The sequence below is a fragment of the Ovis aries genome, chromosome 22 (genome assembly GCF_016772045.2).
Source record: "Ovis aries strain OAR_USU_Benz2616 breed Rambouillet chromosome 22, ARS-UI_Ramb_v3.0, whole genome shotgun sequence".
Taxonomy (NCBI): domain Eukaryota; kingdom Metazoa; phylum Chordata; class Mammalia; order Artiodactyla; family Bovidae; genus Ovis; species Ovis aries.
The window spans coordinates 35,311,622-35,331,455 of NC_056075.1; the positions used below are offsets into that span (position 1 = coordinate 35,311,622).

At 36.2% G+C, this 19,834-nt stretch overlaps 1 protein-coding gene across 1 annotated transcript in view; it reads left to right on the plus strand.

Annotated features, from left to right (window-relative positions):
* ATRNL1 (attractin like 1) overlaps positions 1 to 19,834 on the plus strand; it is an 802,972-nt gene that overhangs the window by 223,385 nt on the left and 559,753 nt on the right. Inside the window, exon 20 of the mRNA XM_012102986.5 lies at positions 19,205 to 19,298. Coding sequence (XP_011958376.3) covers positions 19,205 to 19,298 — 94 coding nt within the window. The remainder of the gene's footprint in view (positions 1 to 19,204; positions 19,299 to 19,834) is intronic.

Consider the following 19,834-nt stretch of genomic DNA (forward strand, 5'->3'; position numbering starts at 1 on the left):
TTAATTCAGTTATTTCATATTATTTTTGTTGCTGACATTATACATCTGTAGAACTGAGGTACAATGCAATAGAAAATTAAAGAGAATGAAAGATAAATACCTTTCTTTTTTTTGCTGTTGCACATTCTCTGGTAGTTTATGAAGCTTTAAATAATTCCTTATAGTTTCCTTGTTGCCCAAATTTGGCAAAATAATATTTTGCTGTCTGTGACTTTTCTATGGTGATGTGATATATGAAATTCATTTTTATTTCTTATAGCCACATTAGTTATCTAACTAAATAAAAAATATGCCACATGCAGTGAATTATATTTAATGCGGCAAAGGCTAAAATAAATTTATAAAAAAATGAGAGGCAAAGTTTATTTCTTCATTTTTTCATTCACCTCATTGAGAAAAGTTCATTTTTCCCTTAGTATTTGCATTTATTAAAATTCAAAGTCCATAGGGAAGTGAGGAAATAAATTTATATTTAAATGGTAAGGCTTAAATGTACTGTAGATGTAGATATTCTTTTAAAAATTCAGCCTACTAAAGCCCTTTAACATTGTTGTAAATATATAAATGTACTTACAAACTTTCATTAGTTATTTTTTAAACTATGGTATATTTATGGCTATTCTATTAGTGTAATTTACTATTGAAAGTGCTTTATTATTAAACTATTTTATTTCTTATTAATGTTCAGTCAGATTCCTTGATACTTACTTATTCTGGTGCTGGTAACTGTTTATCTTCCCAGGTGATGCTAGTTGTAAAGAATCCACCTGCCAGTGCAGGAGACATAAGAGATACGGGTTCAATCCCTGGGTCAGGAAGAACCCCTGGAGAAGGAAATGGCAACCCACTCCAGTATTCTAGCCCAGAAAATTCCATGGACAGAGAAGTCTGATTACAGTACATGGGGTGGCAAAGAGTTGGACGTGACTGAGCATGCTCACATACATCTATCTGTCTATCTATCTGTCTATCTGTATTTGTAGCTATAAAGGAACATAACATTGTTAAGTGTTTGGGCTTCGAAATCATACTGATTGGATTCATATACTGGCACTGTCACTGTCTTTCCTTGGGTCGTTATTTAACCTCTTAGTATCTCCCTTTCCTCACCTGCAAAATGCAGCTGAATTTATTGTGTGGCTTAAACAAACAGGAAATAACATGTGTTTCTAACAAATGTTAGCTTTACAATGCAAGCTGATATTGCATATTATTATTATTTAGAACATCATTAGGGTTAAGTGTTTTAATATGTGTATAAATCATATTTGTGGGACAGTATTACTTTTGCTATATTATCTCCAATATGACTGATCCATTTTAGTGGAGAAAATGAGTGAAGATTTCATTGAATAAGAGTAACAGCCCATTGTGCTACAACAATTCAACACTCATTATACTGAATTACTTTGTGATGAAGGATTATTCTTCAATTCCCCAATTATTGAGTACTTACTATATGTGAAGTAGTGTGTTAGGACTTAAATTTATATCCAGTTGACTTAACAGAGATTTGAGTTGCACAGGCCCACTTGTACATGAATTTTTAAAACAGTAAATAGTGTAGTACTACATTGTCTGCAGTTTATTGAGTCTTGTGTATAGAGGATGTACAGCTGTGTGCAGGAGGAACCTGATATTGGGAGGAACTGCATATATGGAGTGCCCGACTACAGATTACATAGGATTTTTCTGTTGCACAGAGGGTTGGCATCAGCAAACCCCTTGTTGTTCTGGGATCAGCTGAACATTGTGTAGGTGCTTTAGTGGTGTTATGAAGCTGAATGACAGAATCAGGGACTAGGAGATTAGTTTTAATGAGAGTGTTGGGTAGGCCCTTGAAATTGAGGGCAGTTTACAAGCTTTATTTTATGTGATTGTCCTTACTTGCATGTTTTCACACTTACTCTGAATATAAGAAACTAAGCTATAAATGTTATTAATCTTAAAACTATTTTAATACATTTACATGTATTTTTGTTTCATTATTCATAATACGTAGAATAAGAAAAAAGCTCTCCATACTGAAATATACAGACATTTAAAAAAGTGCAGTCTTGGGACTTACCTGGTGGTCCAATGGTTAAGACTTCACCTTGAGTGCAGGGGGTGTGGGTTCGATCCCTAGTCAGGCAACTAAGATCCCACATGCCTTGTGGCTAGAAAAACAAAACATGAAGCAGAATTAATATTGTAACAGATTCAGTAAAGACTTTAAAAATGATCCACTTTAAAAAAATCATAAAGAATACAATCTTGTATGAATAATTTGCTTCATCTAGGTCTTACTTTTTTTTTTCAGTTTACTGCAAGATGTCTAATGGGTTTTGTTGATGTTACAAATAAATCTTTTCCTCTTACATTGCATTCATAACTTGTTTTAGTAAATCCAATTTTGTATTTGCTTATGTCTTTTATTCATTTTATTATTCTTTTTCTAGGTTCTTAAATAGTATACTTATATGATTTTCTTTCTGTATATTTTTACTTTCAATAGTGTTAAATAATTATTTTTCAGTCTGGGATATAAAGAGTTCTTTCAACATAGTGACAGTTCTATTTTTACCTTTGTTTCTTATTAGCAAAACTTTTATTTTTCTCTTTGGCATGCTATTAATATCTGTCCATAGCAGGCTTTTACAGAAACAGTTAAAACTTTAGTAAACACACTGGGCTATTCTCTGAGACTTGAGGATAGTAAAGAAGATGAATGAACTCTTCCTCCTTTCTGCTCGAATAAGAGTTTTTTTTTCATTTTAAATCTTCCTTATATATTGCAGGTTGTTCATAGCAGTTGAAAATTTATAGTCAAATGAACCTGAGCATTTCTTAAATGTAAGAGTTTAATTCTCTCAAAATGGGAGCATTGGCCTGAATAATCTAAAAATGCAGATAACAAAAATCACTGGATATGGAAATCTTGTTTCTGTGGATTATTTTGACACAACAAAGTTAAAAATGTGTATTTTCTGAGTATACAGTATCATCTTGTGTGGCTGAGAAATGGCAATATGAGATTTTAAATATTTCAAAGTGAGGACACTAAATGAATAATTGCATTTATATGGTGATATTTAGCATAGGGTATAGTCATGAAGTTATACTTTGACCTAAAATTCTCTTAAATGACATTTTTCTATAAATTTAAGAAAATGAGAGAGCCTTTTAAAATAGTATAGAGCTGCTCGTTTCATCTGCCTGGTTAAAAAAAACAGTCAGTGCACAGTTTCTGTACTGTTTTTAGCTAGTTTCTCTTCTCTTTATACTAAATATTTTAAAAAAAAATTCTTTGAGTTGGGTCTTAGCTGCAGCATTTGGGATCTTCAGTCTTTACTGTGGCCTGTGGGATCTAGTTCCCTGATGAGGGATTGAACCCCGGCCTCTGCACTGGAAGCATGGAGTCCTAACTACTAGACCACCAGGGAAGTCTCAATACTAATTTTTTTATATCCTTTGTTTACCTTGTAGAGGTATTCCTTTATATCAAATGCTCAGTACCCCCCCTTTTTTTTTCTACTCCATCTTTCAAGCTCTTTGCATCCTTTTTGTCCTCATAAAAGGAATTATAAAGACAAGAAGAACTTTAAGAACAAGAAGAGTTTATGAAAACTGTTTGGCTCTGATATCGTCAGGTATTTTAGAATGACCTTTGATTGTGGATTATTAGAAGATGCGGTTCACTCCTCTCTTAGATTCCTTTTGCAAGAATGTCTGTGGGCTGTCTCATGAAATCGCTAGAGATATTAGTCAGTGAATTTCTAAGAGCTGGGAACTTTTCCATGCATGACTTACTTTGGCACTTTCCTGATGATCTCCCTTCTCACTTTTTATTGCACAGAGTTTAGCAACTAAAACTTTTCTCTGATTTTTTGCATTTGTTTAATGGTTTTTAGGCTCCTAGCCATAATGTAGAGTATCTCCACCTCTGATTTGTAAGTTTTTGACCGAGAAGTGTGTCACATGAATGCTTTCGAAAAGAAATGAAAAATTAGTAAGTTCACTATATATCTCTTATGGAATTAAAAAAAAAAGAAAGAAAAACTATTCAATGGTTTTCAGTTCAGTTCAATTGCTCAGTCATGTTCGACTCTTTGCAATCCCATGGACCACAGCACGCCAGGCCTCCCTTTCCGCCACCAACTCCTGGAGTTTACCCAAACTCATGTCCATCGAGGCAGTGATGCCATCCAACCGTCTCATCCTCTGTCGTCCCCTTCTCCTCCTGCCTTCAATTTTTCCCAGCATCAGGGTCTTTTCTAAGGAGCCAGCTCTTCGCATCAAGTGGCCAAATATTGGAGTTTCAGCTTCATCAGTCCTTCCAATAAACACTCAGGACTGATCTCCTTTAGGATGGACTGGTTGGACCTCCTTGCAGGCCAAGAAGTCTCGAGAGTCTTCTCCAGCACCACAGTTCAAAAGCATCAGTTCTTTGGCACTCAGCTTTGTTTATAGTTCAACTCTCACATCCATACATGACCACTGGAAAAACCATAGCCTTGACTAGATGGACCTTTGTTGGCAAAGTAATGTCTCTGCTTTCTAATGTGCTATCTAGGTTGCTCATAACTTTCCTTCCAAGGAGTAAGTGTCTTTTAATTTCATGGCTGCAATCACCACCTGCAGTGATTTTGGAGCCCAGAAAAATAAAGTCAGCCACTGTTTCCACTGTTTCCTCACCTATTTGCCGTGAAGTGATGGGACCAGATAATAATACTTAACCTGTTGGGGGCAAGATAGAAACCGTCAAAGTGTTCAATGTTTCCCTTTAGTTTTGCTTGATGTAATGCTTAGCTTCCTCATCATGTTTTACTTTAGGTTTTATGTTGCAAGGATCTGGCACAATTTGTTTTTTTAAAAGTAAGATAAGGTGTTATAATTTAAAGACAAAAATGGCTCTAACCCTAGACCTACAAATGTTGAGGAATTCCTATTAGCTTCAAATGACAGGTGTAGGATGAAATTGAAGAGGTGAATTTAAATTGGGGGTACCACTCATATTCTAAAACATATAAAACATTTATTTATTATGCTACAGAAAATTAGAGGTTAACTAAGAAACTCTCAGCATGTATTTAGCTTTTTCTGATACTTACAGATTTTTTCAAAAGCAAAATCAAGCTAAATACCAATTTACATACACACTTTTTCATATTTCAAAACTACTTAGTGATGGTGGCGAAGTTAATTATATATTAGAAATGCCTAGAGCAGGTGTAAGAAAGCATCAGCATAAATACTCCCTGTAAATAGTTCATAAACATATTAAAATCTGTCTTAACATATTATTTAGGAAGAAATGCCTTTTCTTCAAAGGTCCATTTTTATATATCATAAAACCTGAATGTAAGTGATAGCTTTTTTCTCAATCTTAATCACGTATAATTTTATCTATACCTTTTATACTGCTTTTTCTTTCAAATTTTAGTAAATAAAATGTGCTAATTTTACAATAACCATGGTCTATGCTTTTAAGCTTTAAAGCAACTATATAAACATTTAATTGTATATTTAGCATATAATTTATGTTTTACATAAACTGTATGTATAACAGCCTACTTTATTAAGCAATTTTAACTTAATTTTGACCTCTTGTTAAATATTTCTGTAGAAGGTCCCTATTATTCAAATTAATGTTCATAAACTAAATTCAGTAACTATTATTTGAAAGAATGTTCTCCCTTCACCCGCATCTTTAGGCTTGATTTCTATGGTACCTTTGACTTTTTCCTTTTCTTCAACCCTTGTGCCCCGAACAGACTCCACGTGGTGTCTGGTGTCTACACCCTCCTTTGTATTCCGTTCCCCTTATTAGTTTAGGCCCTCATGATTCCTCTTCTCTTCCACTGCTGATGGATGTTACAGATGACCTAAAATGTTACATGTTGTTCTTTGTTGTTTAGTGACTAAGTTGTGTCTGACTCTTTTGCGAATCCATGGACTGTAACCTGCCAGGCTCCTCTGTCCATACAATTTCCCAAGCAAGAAAACTGAGGTCTTGACATTTCCTTCTCCAGGAGATTTTCCTGACCTAGGGATCAAGCTCATTTCTCCTACATCGGCAAGCAGATTCTTTACCACTGAGCCACCTGGGAAGCCCTAAAATGGAATGGATTCTTATTAAATATTTGTTGTTAGTGAACAATTACCCTCCTTATATGCAGTCTCTCCATTTGTAATCCACCTTTATACCTCCTTTATCTGAACTGTGGTGTTGGAGAAGACTCTTGAGAGTCCCTTGGACTGCAGGCAGATCCAACCAGTCCATTCTGAAGGAGATCAACCCTGGGATTTCTTTGGAAGGAATGATGCTACAGCTGAAGCTCCAGTACTTTGACCACCTCATGCGAAGAGTTGACTCATTGGAAAAGACTTTGATGCTGGGAGCGATTGGGGGCAGGAGGAGAAGGGGACAACAGAGGATGAGATGGCTGGATGGCAACATGGACTCAATGAACGTGAGTCCGAGTGAACTCTGGGAGATGGTGATGGACAGGGAGGCCTGGCGTGCTGCGATTCATGGGGTCGCAAAGAGTCAGACACAACTGAGCGACTGAACTGAACTGAACTATCAGAAGACAAAGACACATTTTCTTCCCTCAAAATTCAGTGATTTTATGACCATTCCCAAAATTTTTCATTGCTTCCAAAGTATCTGTGAAATAAATAAAAACTACTTGACAAGACGTTCAAGGCCTTTTGTGCTCTGACCCTGAGTGATATTTCTGGTTTTATATCCTACCATGGTTCTCACATTCTACCACATCTTTCCTTCTCTTTTTCTCTGTGCCACATTTAAGATTCTGACATTTTCCTAGTCAGCCAAGCTCCAAACATTATATTAAAAACATAGATAACTAATGTTTAATAGTTTATTTCTATCAGGAATATTGTTAAGAAATTTCCCTAATGTTTTTCATCCTCTCCTAAGCATTCTTTCAAGTATATACTATTACATCCATTTTACAGAGGAGTAAACCAAAGACATAGGGCCAAAGAGTCATGTAAGAGGTTAAGCCAGCAAGTGATGGGACCAGAATTCAAATGTGGACTCCCAGATTCTTGTGCTTCAAAGGAAATATGTACTTCTGTTGAATCCCAGGTATAAACAGTGGTAAACTCATGCATTTCAAAGCCATAATTGAACTGCCATTGTCTGGTTGTATTTATCTTTACTTTAGCTTAACCCGTTGTAATAATTCCTAAATAGTTCATCTTCTCTCTCTTTTTTTTTTAACTTGATCATTTGTTCTTCTCTATGATATTCACAATATTGTGTTTCTTTTCACCTCATCTCCAGTCGCTTCTTTATATTAACCCAACTCTTCACCCGTTTTTCTGATCTTTACTTTCCTGGACATTACTATGCCTCTGAGCTCCATTATGCATTTTTTAAATCTCAGCTGAGGGGAAATTTCAGCCTGAAAACGTGTACTTTCCATTCTGACTTCAGGCAGTGTTTGTACCTTCATGGTGATAGCCATCAGTGTTTTTCTAAGTTATTGTTCTCTTGTCTCAGTAGAATGTGAACTTCTTGATGAGAAGTTTTGTCTTACCTTTTTAAAAATTATTTTATGTTACCTCTGTGTCCCTATTATATAGGTAGTAGTACTGTACTTGGTATGCAGTTCGTCCGTTGCTAAAATTAGTTACTAAGAAAATATAATGTTTGTGTGATACGCTTTACTCATTTTTATATAATCCAAGAGAAAGTGGGATTCAGACTTTCTGGCTAGATGGCTTTCACATTTCAACCAATTGTTTCACTTTAGAGCCAGAGGTAAAAAGCAGGTTATGATTTTTGGCATGTTAATTTTTCAGTTTTCTTTAATTTTTCAGTAACAGAGGCAAGAAGCAATATTGACTCAAAGGGTACATATTGTTTTTCTCTAAATGAGGGTTAGTGTCAATAATTATAAATGGTGTTTCAGTCTGTACTCATAACTTATCGAGTAGTAATCCAATATTTTGTATATAAATTTTTCATTAAGTACCTATAAACGGAGTTATATGAAGTTTGGATAAGGAAAAAAATGAAATTTATATAATTCTTCTCAGTTTTTAGTTTTTCAGACAATAGAATAGAATCTTGGTGTCTGACTTCCCTAAGCTTACCGTCTACATTTCACTTCACTTACTTATTAATTTGGGGGTCATGTTAGTGAATGTATCATCCTACAAATGTTTTCAGCTGACATCAAAAATATTTATTTCCGTATACCATATGATTTGTATATTTAATGATTCTAAGAGTATATTTTGTTTATTCTTCTATCTGCCAGCACTTAACTCTTTCAGGTTCAAAGCTGTATTGTGATTATGAATCCCACTGTTGGTAATAGAAGGCATTTGGATAATTCTTCACATTGGGTGACTTTTCTTTTAAAAATAGGGACTAATATTTTCTTGAGAAATGAAATCATTTTTTATTTTATATATTGTTAAGCACATCCCTTCACTCAAAAATATAAAAACATACCCTTAGTAACATACAAGAAAAACAAGGAACTCTTCAAATACAGTTAGCATGTTATTACTGACTTACAAGTAGAATTCATAAAAGTGTATTTTATTATCTTTTTTTATTATCTGCTTTTAAGTGTAGATATATTTAATCTTTTCAAAGTCAAAAGGGTCAGTTAATTTTGGGGAGCATAATTTTACACAGAAAAGTTGTTTAGGATATTCTTTCAAATTTGTTTTTTCTCTTATCTCTCAATTAAATATCATAGGCTTGATGTCCCTCTTTTCCTTAAACATTTTTGGATTTATTTTTTAAAACCTGGGAATTCTCCTATCTACATTATAGTTATAGAAATCAGGCCAGTAACATTGATGCTTATACTGCACACAAGATATGACTCTACAGTGAATATCACCAGAAGGTCAACACCAAAATCAGATTGATTGTATTTTTTGCTGCCAAAGATGCAGAAGCTCTGTACATCAGCAAGAACAAGACCTAGTGCTGAGTGTGGCTCAGGTCACGATGTCCTTATTGCAAAATTCAGGCTTAACTTGAAGAAAGGGGTAGACTCTTGAGAGTCCTTTGGACAGTAAGGAGATCAAACTCATCAATCCTAAAGATCAACCCTGAATGTTCACTGGAGGGACTGATGCTGAAGCTTAAGCTCCTTTACTTTGGCCACCTGAAGCAAAGAGCCAATTCGTTGGAAAAGACCCCTAAACTGGTAAAGATTGAGGTTAGGCAGAGAAAGAGGTGACGAAGGGTGAGATGGTTGGATGGCATCATTGACTCAATGAACATGAGTTTGAACAACTCTGGGAGATAGTGAAAGACAGGGAAGGCTGGTGTGCTGTGGTCCATGGGGGTCACAGAGCTGGACACCACTGAGCAACTGATCAACAAGAGGGACAACCACTAGACCATTCAGGTATGACCTAAAACAAACCTCTTATGATTAGACAGTGGAGGTGACAAATAGATTCAAGGGATTAGATTTGGTAGACAGAGTGTCTGAAGAACTCTAAATGGAATTTTGTAGCATTGTACAGGAGACGGTGATCATAACCATCCCCAAGAAAAAGAAATGCAAGAAAGCAAAGTTGTTATCTGAGAAGACTTTACAAGTAACTGATAAGAGAAGCAAAAGGCAAAGAAGAAAGGAAATGATATACCCAACTGAATGCAGAGTTCCAGAGAATAGCAAGGAGAGGTAAGAAGGCCTTCTTAAGTGAACAATGCAAAGAAATAGAGGGATTCAGTATAATGGGAAAGACTAGAGATTTCTTCAAGAAAATTGGAGATAACAGTGGAACTTTTCATGCAAAGATGGGTACAGTAAAGGACAGAAATGGCGAGTACCTAAGAGAAGCAGAAGAGATTAAGAAGAGGTGGCAAGAACATACAGATGAACTGTACAAAAAGTTCTTAATGATCCAGATAACCATGATGGTCTGGTCACTCACTTAGAGCCAGACATCCTGGCATGCGAAGTGAAGTAGGCCTTAGGAAGCATCACTATGAACAGAGCTAGTTGAGGTGATGGAATTCCAGTGGAGCTGTTTAAAAACCTAAATGATAATGCTGTAAAAGTGCTGCACACAGTATGTCAACACATTTGGAAAACTCAGCCGTGGCTATAGGACTGGGGAAGATCAGTTTTAATTCTTATTCCAAAGAATGTTGGACAATTTTGCTCATTTCACATGCTGGCAGTGTAATACTCAAAATCCTTCAAGCTAGGCTTCAACAGTAGGTGAACTGAGAACTTCCAGGTGTATAAGCTGGATATAGAAAAGGCAGAGAGACCAGAGATCAAATTGCCAACATGATCATGGGATCGTTGGATCATGGGAAAAGTGAGGGAACTAAAAAAAAAAAAAATCTACTTCTGCTTCACTGACTACATTAAGCCTTTGAATATGTAGATCACAACAAACTGTGGAAAATTCTTAAAGAGATGGGAACACAAAACCACCTTACCTCTCTCCTGAAACCTGTATGCGGGTCAAGAAACAACAGTTAGAACCAAACGTGGAACAACAGACTGGTTCCAAATAGGAAAAGGAGTACGTCAAGGCTGTATATTGTCACCCTGCTTATTTAACTTATATGCAGAGTACATCATGAGAAATGCTGGCCTGGAAGAAGCACAGGCTGGAGTCAAGACTGCAGGGAGAACTATCAATAACCTCACATTCACAGATGACTCCACCCTTATGGCAGAAAGTGAAGAGGAACTAAAGAGCCTTTTAATGAAAGTTGAAAGAGGAGAGTGAAAAAGCTGACTTTAAAACTCGGCGTTCAAAAAACGAAGATCATGGCTTCCAGTCCCATCACTTCATGGCAAATAGATGGGAAACAATGGAAACTGTGACAGACTTTATTTTCTTGTGCTCCAAAATCACTGCGGACAGTGACTGCAGCCATGAACTTAAAAGACATTTGCTCCTTGAAAGAAAAGCTATGACCAACCTCGACAGCTATTATAAAGCAGAGACATTACTTTGTGGACAAAGGTCCATCCATATAGTCAAAGCTCTAGTTTTTCCAGTAGTCGTGTATGGATGTGGGAGTTGGACCATAAAGAATGTTGAACACTGAATAACTGATTCTTTTGAACTGTGATGTTGGAGAAGACTCTTGAGAGTCCCTTTGACTGGAAAGAGATCAAACCAGGCAACCCTAAAGAAAATCAACCTTGAATATTCACTGGAAGAGCTGATGCTGAAGCTGAAGCTCCCAATGCTTTGGCCACCTGATGCATAGAGCTGATTTATTAGAAAAGACCCTGATGCTGGGAAAGACTGAAGCCAGGAGAAGAAGGGGGCAACATGGGACGAGATGGTTGGATGGCGTTACCAACTCAATGGACATGAGTTTGAGTAGGCTTTGGGAGATGGTGACGGACAGGGTTGCCTGGCGTGCTGCAGTCCATGGGGTCGCAAGGAGTCAAACATGACTAAATGACTGAACAATTAAGAGAAACAGCAACCCCCCAAGCTACAAAAGTGGCACCACCAAACTCCTTCCCTGAGAATTACCCTCAGCATCTCAGCATCAAGCTGCTGTAGCTTAGAATTGCTTCTGTGAGCATCTGTGCTTTGTCTTGGTTTATTTTGTACACTGTTAGCAAGATGTGTCCTATGCTAATGTCCCCTTTGTTTTACACCATTTCAGTTTAGGAAAGGTTTCATAGAATGCTCTGCTTTCGGGTGTCCCAGGAAACCTGTATGGCCTGTTTTTGCATGTCTCTACTTTGCCAACTAAGGTCCGTCTAGTCAAGGCTATGGTTTTTCCAGTGGTCATGTATGGATGTGAGAGTTGGACTGTGAAGAAGGCTGAGTGCGGAAGAATTGATGCTTTTGATCTGTGGTGTTGGAGAAGACTCTTGAGAGTCCCTTGGACTGCAAGGAGATCCAACCAGTCCATTCTGAAGGAGATCAGCCCTGGGATTTCTTTGGAAGGAATAATGCTAAAGCTGAAACTTCAGTACTTTGGCCACCTCATGCGAAGAGTTGACTCATTGGAAAAGACTCTGATGCTGGGAAGAATTGGGGGCAGGAGGAAAAGGGGACGACAGAGGATGAGATGGCTGGATGGCATCACTGACTCGATGGACGTGAGTCTGAGTGAAGTGCGGGAGTTGGTGATGGACAGGGAGGCCTGACGTGCTGCGATTCATGGGGTCGCAGAGTCAGACACGACTGAGCGACTGAACTGAACAGTCTGTGAGATCACAAAGAATCAGACATGACTTAGTAACTGAACAACAACAACAATGAATATACTACAGTTTGGCTTTGTGTGACATTTCTTCATCGTAACATTTGATTGCACACTTTTGGCAGAAATAGCCGTGTAGTTATGCTAAATTCTTCTCACCATATCAGGAGTTACATGCTGTCATCATTCAGTAAATGGTAGTGTTTACTATGAACACTTGGTTAAAGTAGTGTCTGCCAGATTTCTTCACTATGAAATTACTATTTTCTCCTTTAATGGAAAAATGTCTTGTAGGAGATACTTTGAGACTATGTGAATATCATATTACTTTTCAAACTTTTATCTACTATTTTTATGATTTTTTTTCCAAATGGAGATTTTCTAATTCTATCATCCTTTCTACAGTATCAGTTAGATTTTTTTTCTACAATGAAAAGCTTTCTCTTCTCTGTTTTGTCTGTCTGTGAATTTTATCTGTGTATATATCTGTGCATCTATGTATTTATCTGTGTATCTGTGTTTTTATAATTCAATGCAACTTTAAAAAATAATCTCATTGAAAGCAATGCAGATTTGAAAAGAGACATGATAAAAATTAAATAACTTGGAATTTAGAATTTGAACTTGAGCCAAGCAGTAATTTTTGGTGGTAGAACTTAATATGGGAAAAAATGCCTGGTATTTCACTTATTATTGATGTTTGGTTTGTGAATAATTCTAATAATATGTGGCTTTCTTGCCTTTTCTCTAGCCCAGGGTATTAACATTTTGCCCTACTTTTTTAGCTGAATGAAAGCTACAGATTAAAGAAAGAAAATATAAGAAGTCAAAGTTGAAGAGGTCAAAAACTAATGGTAGTGATTAGGGGTGTTCAAGAAATTTATCTTGCTAGTGTTAGAAAATGAAATATGGCTAAAATTACTCATTTGTCCAAGCTAAATAGAAGATATTAAAAATACAATTCCAGGACAGTTGGGTTGAAATTAATTTTGGTCAAAATTTTCCAGTGTTTATGCCTAACCCTCTTCTGTCAAAAAGGAAAACCAGAACCTTGTTTTGTTTGTAACACATTTTATTTATTTATTTACAGCTGCATTGGGTCTTTGTTGCTGTGTGGGCTTTCCTTTAGTTGTGGAGCAGGGGCTGCTGGCTGATTGCAGCGTGCAGGCCTCTCTGACACTGGCTTCTCTTATTGCAGAGCACGGGCTCTGGGACACAGCAGCTTCAGTGGTTGTGGCGTGTGGTCTTAGTAGTTGGGGCTCCTGTGCTCTGGAGCATAGGGTCAGTAGTGGTGGCACTCGAGCTTCAGTTCAGTTCAGTTCAGTCGCTCAGTCATGTCCCACTCTTTGCGACCCCATGAATCGCAGCACGCCAGGCCTCCCTGTCCATCACCATCTCCTGGAGTTCACTCAGACTCACGTCCATCGAGTCAGTGATGCCATCCAGCCATCTCATCCTCTGTTGTCCCCTTCTCCTCCTGCCCCCAATCCCTCCCAGCATCAGAGTCTTTTCCAATGAGTCAACTCTTCGCATGAGGTGGCCAAAGTACTGGAGTTTCAGCTTTAGCATTATTCCTTCCAAAGAAATCCCAGGGCTGATCTCCTTCAGAATGGACTGGTTGGATCTCCTTGCAGTCCAAGGGACTCTCAGGAGTCTTCTCCAACACCACAGTTCAAAAGCATCAATTCTTCAGTGCTCAGCTTTCTTCACAGTCCAACTCTCACATCCATACACGACCACTGGAAAAACCACAGCCTGGAGTAGACTGACATTTGTTGGCAAAGTAATGTCTCTGCTTTTCAATATGCTATCTATGTTGGTCATAACTTTTCTTCCAAGGAGTAAGCATCTTTTAATTTCATGGCTGCAGTCACCATCTACAGTGATTTTGTAGCCCCAAAAATAAAGTCTGACACTGTTTCCACTGTTTCCCCATCTATTTCCCATGAAGTGATGGGACCAGATGACATGATCTTCGTTTTCTGAATGTTGAGCTTTAAGGCAACTTTTTCACTCTCCTCTTTCCCTTTTATCAAGAGGCTCTTTAGTTCCTCTTCACTTTCTGCCATAAGGGTGGTGTCATCTGCATATCTGAGGTTATTGATATTTCTCCCGGCAATCTTGATTCCAGCTTGTGCTTCTTCCAGCCCAGTGTTTCTAATGATGTAATTTGCATATAAGTTAAATAAGCAGGGTGACAATATACAGTCTTGACGATCTTCCCAGATCAGGCATTGAACCTGTGTCTCCTACACTGGCATATGGATTCTTTACCACTGAGCCACCAGGGAAGCCCCCTTGTTGGTTTTAAATGAGAACTTAGTTTTTAACATTCATCCAGAATGTAAAACTGACCAGTTATGTGACTCCAGGCTTTCTGATTGTGTTTCTGGAGTTGGCCTTTTTTTTTTTGCTCTAAAGGATCAGAGAGTGAATGATCATTTTTCTGACCCAGGTGTGATTGTTGCTTTATTGCTGCCTCCTCTGCTTCCTCTTTCCCTCCAGCTTCAACTCCTCCTCCTTCTTCACAATTGTTTCCGTATGTAGAAACCGTTCTCAAGTTATGAGCCCTTTAAAAATAGGAAATGAGGACTTGGCCTCATAGATATAGTTTACTAATTCTTAAACAGATGGTTAAGAGTTATTTTTTTTTTCATTTTTCAGTATGTTGGATGGCTTTGAAATGTAAAATATGAAACTTATAGCCCTCTTGGCACTTTAAGACTTTTCAGTCTGTAATTTAAATCCTCAAAACAGTGCCATTTACTAGTCAGTTCCAGTCCTTAAGCTGTAGATTATTGTTAACCGTCATATTCTCAGAATAGCTCTAGAGTACTGCCTTTCACCCAGTAGCATCCAGCAACTGGAACAAGGACAGAATAACTGAGTTTCACTGTACTTTACTTGTTGGGGAAAGAAGCATTTCTTAATTTCTCATTTACTCTGTATTTAGGCAAATACAGGTGCCCAATATCCCAAGTAAACCAAGTAATCTTGTAAATGAAATGACATATTTTAAATTATGGGACTTATCTTTCCAGAAGAAAACAAAATCGTACTCTGAGTAGCAGGTTAATATGTGATAATATTTGTAATTTTTGAGTTTTTAGTGAGAAAAATCAGATTGCTGAGATATTGATAACCAACATTTCATATTTATTTATATCAGTGAGAAAAATCAGACTTCTAAGATATTGACATTGACTTTTCATATATATTTTACTTCAACTATGTTTTTTTCCTATTTGCATAAGCCACAGATGGTGAATATTTGGACTTAGAACTGTAAATAAAAATATAAGAAGGAAAATAAAATTTTAAGTCATGTGGCTGTTTGAACATTAGTCTTTGTCAGAATTCTTACTATATGTGAAACCTAATGTATATCTACTAAATATCAAGTATAATTATGCTAGAAATGTAGAAAGGAAATTAAATGGACATGATTTCCCAACTCCCAGAAGTTGTCTGTGTTTGTGAGAAATAGCAATGACATAGAAATTAAAGCTCTAAGCACGTAAACTGACTTTGAAACAAATACTGCCAAGGACTACTGTTTGATTTCATTTTTCTAAAGTATGTTCTTTATATACAATTTATTTGAATAACTTTTATAGCATTTGTTTTCCTATCCTTATTTGTTAGTTTCAGTTGTAAGTTGATATTGAAAATTTATATTATAGGGAAACAGAAATACCATGTGACCACACAATGTTCCTCTAGTGTACATCTAAGCTGTGAAATCATCATCATAGAAAATTTACCAAATAAAAGGCCACAGTATGGTGATTTTATAGGTGCTTATTCAGCATAAAAAGATAACCTCAAATGCTGACAAAAACAGAATAATTTCAACATTGTCATGTCATAAAATATACATTTTAAACAATTGAATTTAAAATACATTTGTGCCATTTTAGCCCAAAGTATAGCACCTCAAGGGAATTCTCTCAAAATGAGTTTACATTGAAAAGTATTTTAACACAATTTTTTTGGTCTCAGAAATTATTAAAGTTACTATACAATGATAATTCTTTAAAGAAACACTGCAAGTATGACATTATTTAGCTCTGCCGTAAGAATAAATAAAATGTTTACCCAAGTTTTAAAATATTAATGTATATCATTTGTTTTTTTTTAGTGTAGTTTTAATACAAATAGTATTACTGTGAAACTTCAAGTTAATATTAAAAGATATCATGTTATATTCATTTACTATTTATGACGTTACCTGTCATCAGTACATCTGAGCTCCTTTTTTGCTCATGATAATTTCCTTTTCCTTGCATTTCTGTACCTTGTCATTCATTTCTGTGATTCTCACATATTGTGTTTCCAGAGTTTATTCACAAACGTAAATCCGATCTATTTCCATATTCTTTATGAAGGAAAAACACTGTTATGTAGAAATTTTTTAAATAAAACCTCAGTTCACTGCAGTAGCTCATTTGTGTCCAACTCTTTGTGACCCCATGGACTGCAGCACACCAGGCTTCCCTGTCTATCACCAACTCCCGGAGCTTACTCAGACTCATGTCTATCAAGTCAGTGATGTCATCCAACCTTCTCATCCTCTATCATCCCCTTCTCCTCCTGCCTTCAATCTTTCACAGCATCAGGGTCTTTTCAAATGAGTCAGTTCTTTGCATCAGGTGGCCGAAGTATTGGAGTTTCAGCTTCAGCATCGGTCCTTCCAGGGAATATTCAAGACTGATTTCCTTTAGGATTGACTGGTTGGATCTCCATGCAGTCCAAGGGACTCTCAAGAGTCTTCTCCAGCACCACAGTTCACAAGCATCAATTCTTTGGCACTCAGTTTTCTTTATAGTCCAACTCTCATGTCCATACATGACTGCTGGAAAAACCATAGCTTTGACTAGATGGACATTTGTTGGCAAAGTAATGTCTCTGCCTTTAAATATGCTGCCTAGGTTGGTTATAGCTTTTCTTCCAAGGAGCAAGTATCTTTTAATTTCATGGCTGCAGTCACCATCTGCAGTGATTTTGGAGCCCCCCAAAATAAAGTCTCTCACTGTTTCCATTGTTTCCCTGTCTATTTGCCATGAAATGATAGGACCGGATACCATGGTCTTAGTTTTCTGAATGTTGAGTTTTAAGCCAGCTTTTTCACTCTCCTCTTTCACGTTCATAAAAAGGCTCTTTAGTTCTTCTTTGCTTTCTGCCATAATGGTGGTGTCATCTGAGGTCATTGATATTTCTCCTGGCAATCTTAATTTCAGCTTGTTCTTCACCCAGTCTGGCATTTCCCATTATGTACTCTGCTAATAAGTTAAATAAGCAGAGTGACATTATACAGCCTTGACGTACTCCTTTTCCAATTTGGAACCAGTCCATTGTTCCATGTCCAGTTCTAACTGTTGCTTCTTGACCTGCATACAGATTTCTTAGGAGGCAGGTAAGGTGGTCTGGTATTCCTATCTCTTGAAGAAAGAAAATCTTGAAAGAAAATCTCATCTCTTGAAGAAAGCAAACCAAGAGTCATAAAAATGTACCTACTGCCAAAATTATTTTTTGTGTGTATGTAGTGTTGTTTGTTTTTACTGTACATTAATTATGTGTTTTTTCAAAGCAAGTGATCATAAGCAATGAGAAGCTTAGTTTCTGTAATATTTTGCCACAAAGATTTTATATCCTAGGAATACAAATTAATTAGATCAGTGGTTCTCAGTGGGGATAAGTGTGGGGATGACAATTATCTCCATAATTATAAAGTTCTAATGGATCCTATTAAAATAATTAAAAAAGAGGCAGAAGACGATAGGTATCCTGAATGCACAAGCAAATAACTCCACATGACAGTATTTTATATTTTGATCAAAATAGTGGCTCATTATCTCATTTTTAAATGTGTATGAAAATCAGGAGAAAGCCAAATAATTTCATTTTTATCAGTAGAATTGTTTAACTAGCTGATTGTGTGCAGAAACACAATAGTTCTCATTAAAAGTTTTTGAAAGGCCTAATGGCATGATCAGCCCTATCTTTTTAAAACATGTCTGAAGGTTGAGGAATGAAATTGTAGCCGAACTGAAGGTGGAATGATCAGTTACTGAATTATATTGGTATCAGTCTCAGAGTATAAGTGATAGGACATGAGTGATGGCTATCACCATGGAAAGGAAAGGTCAGATACAAGAAAGATGCTTCCTTGTATAATCTAGAACCTACTGGCTGATTAGATGTTGGGCACAATGAAGTATGAGGTTTGTGTCCTAAATATTTGGAACACTGATCTTTAACAAAGGAATGTGGAGTAAGAAAATGAAATGAGTTCATATGAACCAAATTCACTGGGTATAACTATTATACTGTGGCATGTTTCAGGTAGTATTCTGGAATACTAAAACTGAGAATGACTTTGGAAATTTAAAAGAATGATTTTTGGGCAAAGAAACTATACAATACATAAAAACTATATTATTTTATTGTTGGCAGTGGTTACAGTAGTGGAGGTAACAGTTAAATTTATTAAGTCCTTGATATGTGTTCAGAATTTAAAATACATTATCTCATTTAATTCTCACAAAAGTCCCAAGAGCATCTCCCTGCTTTTGAAGACAGAGAGACTAAGACTAGAGAGGTTTATATAAATTGCCCAAGGTCAACATACTAGTGATTATAGATGTGCATTTTGTAGCTAAGCTGTTTGACTCGAAAGATCTTGTGACTCTAAAGATCTTGTGTTCTTTGAAACTCATTTTATTAAGTAGATGTTCCAAATTAGAAATGGAAAAACGTCCAAAAAGGATGAGATAAATACTTGGATCCACACTCGACTTAAGCATATTCCAAAGACTTTGAAGTGTTTCACAAAAAATTTTAAATGAGTAAATTAACTTCCCTTTAATTAAAAATAACCCATGTCATAACCCTAGTGTTTGGATGGCAAGAGGATAATCGATTATTTTAAAAATAAGATAATAAAATCTTCCCTGAAATGTGATGTTCATGTTTGTGATGGGGAATATTCAATATCATTTTGGTTTTGACTTACAGCTTGTACATGCAGTGGCCATGCAAATATTTGTCATATGCACACAGGAAAATGTTTCTGCACAACTAAAGGAATAAAAGGTGATCAATGCCAATTGTAAGTAAAAATTACTTTATAGAACTTTTGTGGGTTAAGTTTGTGCTGTGGAAGTGATTGCTACAGGTTTCCCTTTGAAGTTTAGTGTTGTGTTAGTTAAGCAACCAATATTATCATCAACTATGCTGATTTGCATTTTATCAATCTTCAGACAACTTAAGCCTTTAAATGACAATTTTGTGGAAGTTTTAAAACAGAGCCCATAGAATATTTGTCTTTTGTACCTTTCTGATAAAAAGAAATAGTTTTATTTTTCTAGAACATCTTATATATGAAATCTCAAATTTGGGTGGCTATCTTTATAATTTTCCTCTATATATTGTTGAAAGAACTGAAATTCAATGTTTCTGTGTATTTCTTTATTTTAAATCTTTCATTATTAAACCTGATCATCAAAATCTCATTAATGCTTTCAGTTGGTTTCTTATACTCATTTTCTTTTTTTTTTGCTCTTATTTCATTAGACATGAACCCACTCTTGCTGTTACTCTGCTTTTAGTAGTTCTATGAGTGTTTTTTGTCTTTTTGTAATTTAG